At 41.6% G+C, this 2,879-nt stretch overlaps 1 protein-coding gene across 1 annotated transcript in view; it reads left to right on the plus strand.

The window, feature by feature from the left end:
* The first annotated feature begins 66 nt into the window (after positions 1 to 66).
* Positions 67 to 2,879, plus strand: part of CSUI_004436 (uncharacterized protein) — a 10,370-nt gene continuing 7,557 nt past the window's right edge. Inside the window, exons 1-4 of the mRNA XM_068064627.1 lie at positions 67 to 315; positions 953 to 1,048; positions 1,936 to 2,007; positions 2,786 to 2,879. The exon at positions 2,786 to 2,879 is cut by the window's right edge and continues 161 nt beyond it. Coding sequence (XP_067923396.1) covers positions 115 to 315; positions 953 to 1,048; positions 1,936 to 2,007; positions 2,786 to 2,879 — 463 coding nt within the window. The 5' untranslated portion in view covers positions 67 to 114. The remainder of the gene's footprint in view (positions 316 to 952; positions 1,049 to 1,935; positions 2,008 to 2,785) is intronic.

Consider the following 2,879-nt stretch of genomic DNA (forward strand, 5'->3'; position numbering starts at 1 on the left):
GAATCTTCTTGCCGACTGTCTTCTTCTTTTCTTCCTTGTGTGTTTCTCTGTTTGCCTTTCTGTAGAGAAGTGGTCCCTGATCTGAGTGTGGAGAATGAGAAGAGCCAGCAGTGGATGACTGCTCTACGTCGATTGGATCAAAGTCTTCTCCAGGAATCCTCCACTTCTTCTTCCTCTTCTTCTTCGGCTGTCTCATTAGTACCTTCCCTTTCGTCTTCCTGTTCACTTGAGGAGTGCAGTTCTTCTCTTTCTTCTTCTTTCATGTCTTCTCTCTTCTCTGCGAATCTTTCAGATGAAGAGAAGTTCGTCAAGTTTGTAAGTCTGTCTTTTCCCTCGTATTTTTCTTCGCTTCTCAGGGAGAGAAAGTTCAAATCAAAACGTCTCAAGATAGAAAGAAAAGAAGGCGAGAGAGGGCGAGGCCTCTCCCGCAGACAAAGAAGGATAGGATAGAAGACAGACAGTTGTGTCTCTCAAGTCGTGGCTTGTTAAGTAGAGACACCCTGTCTACACAAGACAAGGAGTCTTCTTGTTGTCTGTAGAGAAAGAAAAGAAGCTATCGACGTTGCTCATGAAAGAGCTCGTGTATTATGTCTTGCATATTCTTCTTCTCTCCTCGGTGTTCTCCTTCTCGTTACTCCTCTCTTCCTTCAATAGAAAGAAGGATGAGTGATCCGAAGAAGAAGAAGAAGCAGGGACTCCTGTCTTCATAAGGTTACGATGAGAGGCATAGCGGGGGAGATCAAGTGCGGGAGAAGAGAAGAAGAGGGAGGAAGAGGTCTCTCTTATGTTGCTTCTTACAGTCTTGATGGCGATAAGAATGATAGAAGGCTGAGTGATAGAGAGATAGGGAGAAAAGCAATCTGAGGCATGCAACGAAGAAGAAGAAGACGAGATGGTTTCTATCTCTTAAATGATGATGCCTTTCTTTCTTTCTTTTCTTTCTTTACGACAGGTTTTCTCCTTTCCAAATCTTCGATCTAGACTTGAACTCATGCAGTATCTTCATGAAAAGAACATGAAACAGGGCATCTTCTCTTCTCTCACATCGGTGAGCTAGTCGATCAGACAGCCAGTCTAGGTGTGAGAGAGAGAGAAGGAAAAGAAAGAAAGAAAGATAAGCATTCTCTCTCTCTCTCACTGTCTCTCCTGTTGAAGGCGAGCATGATTGAATTGTCGAGACGCCTGTACCCCTATATCCACAATACAGGGCAAGAGCATGACACGAATAGAGATGAAAAATACAGTAAAGGTATCACACTCCGGAAGATATAATAGAGAGAAATATACCCCTACGTAGCTTGATTAAAGATAGATGGTCTACTCAAGATAGATTAACGACAAATAGAGATTAAAGATAGACGAGAGAGAGACAGCTTGAAGATGGGTCAATGATTGATAGATTAAAGACAGGTAGATTGACAGTACACGGAGTAGAGACAGATAGATCAAAGATAGATAGATAGATGGATAGGTCTAAGTAGGTTGCTCTTCCTTGTAGAGAAGGCAGGCAGTGGCTTTCTTTTTGCATCTTCTTCAGTCCTCGCTCAGTGGAGGTCTTCTCTCTTCTCTTGTTTACTTCTCTCTTTCTCTTCTTTTTCTCGTGTCTTGTCTTCATGAGACGATTTCTTTGACTGTAGAAACAGAATGAGAGGAAAGCAGTCGTCTACAGTAGAAGAAGTTCATAGATTTCCTATTTATGGATAATAGTGAGAATCAATGAATATCACTTCTTGTCAAGAAGACGTCTCGCCTGGGGTGTTCATAAGTCTCGGTCTCATCATTCTTCGCACTTTTAGCTCTTTCTTTACCTTAGTGTAGATTCTCTCTTATCTACTTTCCTCTTTCTTTCTTTCTCTCTCTCACCCTTTCTTTCTCACTCTTTCTTTCTTGAGGCGAGCTCGTTTCTTTGTCTCATCTTTCATGGTGTATGTACAGCGCGTTCGAGTGAAGCTTGATGCTCTCCAGATGATCAAGCAGCGAGCACCGCAGCTGCAGAAGTTCTTTGCAGTAAGAAGGAGAAAACAGAGGAAAATTCTACCAAGGAGTCATCTGAAGAGAAAAATGTCTATGAAACACAACCCAACCTAAGAAGCTCTTCTAAATCTCTTTCTCTCCTACCTTCTATCTTTTAGAAGAATCTAAATGTTACGACAGGTGTAAAGGCAGATGGGTTAAGACATACGTGCAAGCATTCTTTCATATCCTTCGTCTATATAGACATATGCATCTACTTGTGTACCTTCGTCAAGTCTCTATCTATCTATCTATCTTTGATCTGTGTCTCTATCTTTAGTCTGTCTGTTTCTTTATGTATCTATCCATCCGTCTCTCTTTAATCTATCTGTCTATGTGTCGATTTCTCTCATTGTTTGTATTAGATCCGAACACACTTGTATATACATACGTGCATGCAAGCGTAAGGTGGGTGCTTTGTGTGTATGATACATATGCCTACAGATCGAAGAAGATCAAAACTTGACTTTCCTTTTTATGTGTCTCTCTACATGAATAGACAGATAAAAATGAGATAGATGGAGAAAGAGAGAAAGAACTTCCCGTTTATTCACTCATCTCTCTTTGGTTCAGAAAAGAGACAAAGTGTAGATCTGAATCGAAGAGGGTAAAAGTACCTTTCTGTGTACATATGATTTGCCTCTAAAGCGCTGCTGCTGGTGCTGCAGGATGTGCTAGCTGCCCTCCAAGCTATCGCTGAAGCAAAGGAAGAAGAAGAACAAGAAAAGGANNNNGAGACAACGAGACACCGTGTCTACTGAGAGACGACCAGCTATCTCATGAAGATGAATTGCGAAAGGAAGGTCAGAGTGACAAAGGAGAAGAGAATCGACACAACTTATCAGAAGAAGAAGAAGATCCTCGTG

The sequence above is a fragment of the Cystoisospora suis genome (assembly GCF_002600585.1).
Source record: "Cystoisospora suis strain Wien I chromosome Unknown contig_2072, whole genome shotgun sequence".
Taxonomy (NCBI): Eukaryota; Apicomplexa; class Conoidasida; order Eucoccidiorida; family Sarcocystidae; genus Cystoisospora; species Cystoisospora suis.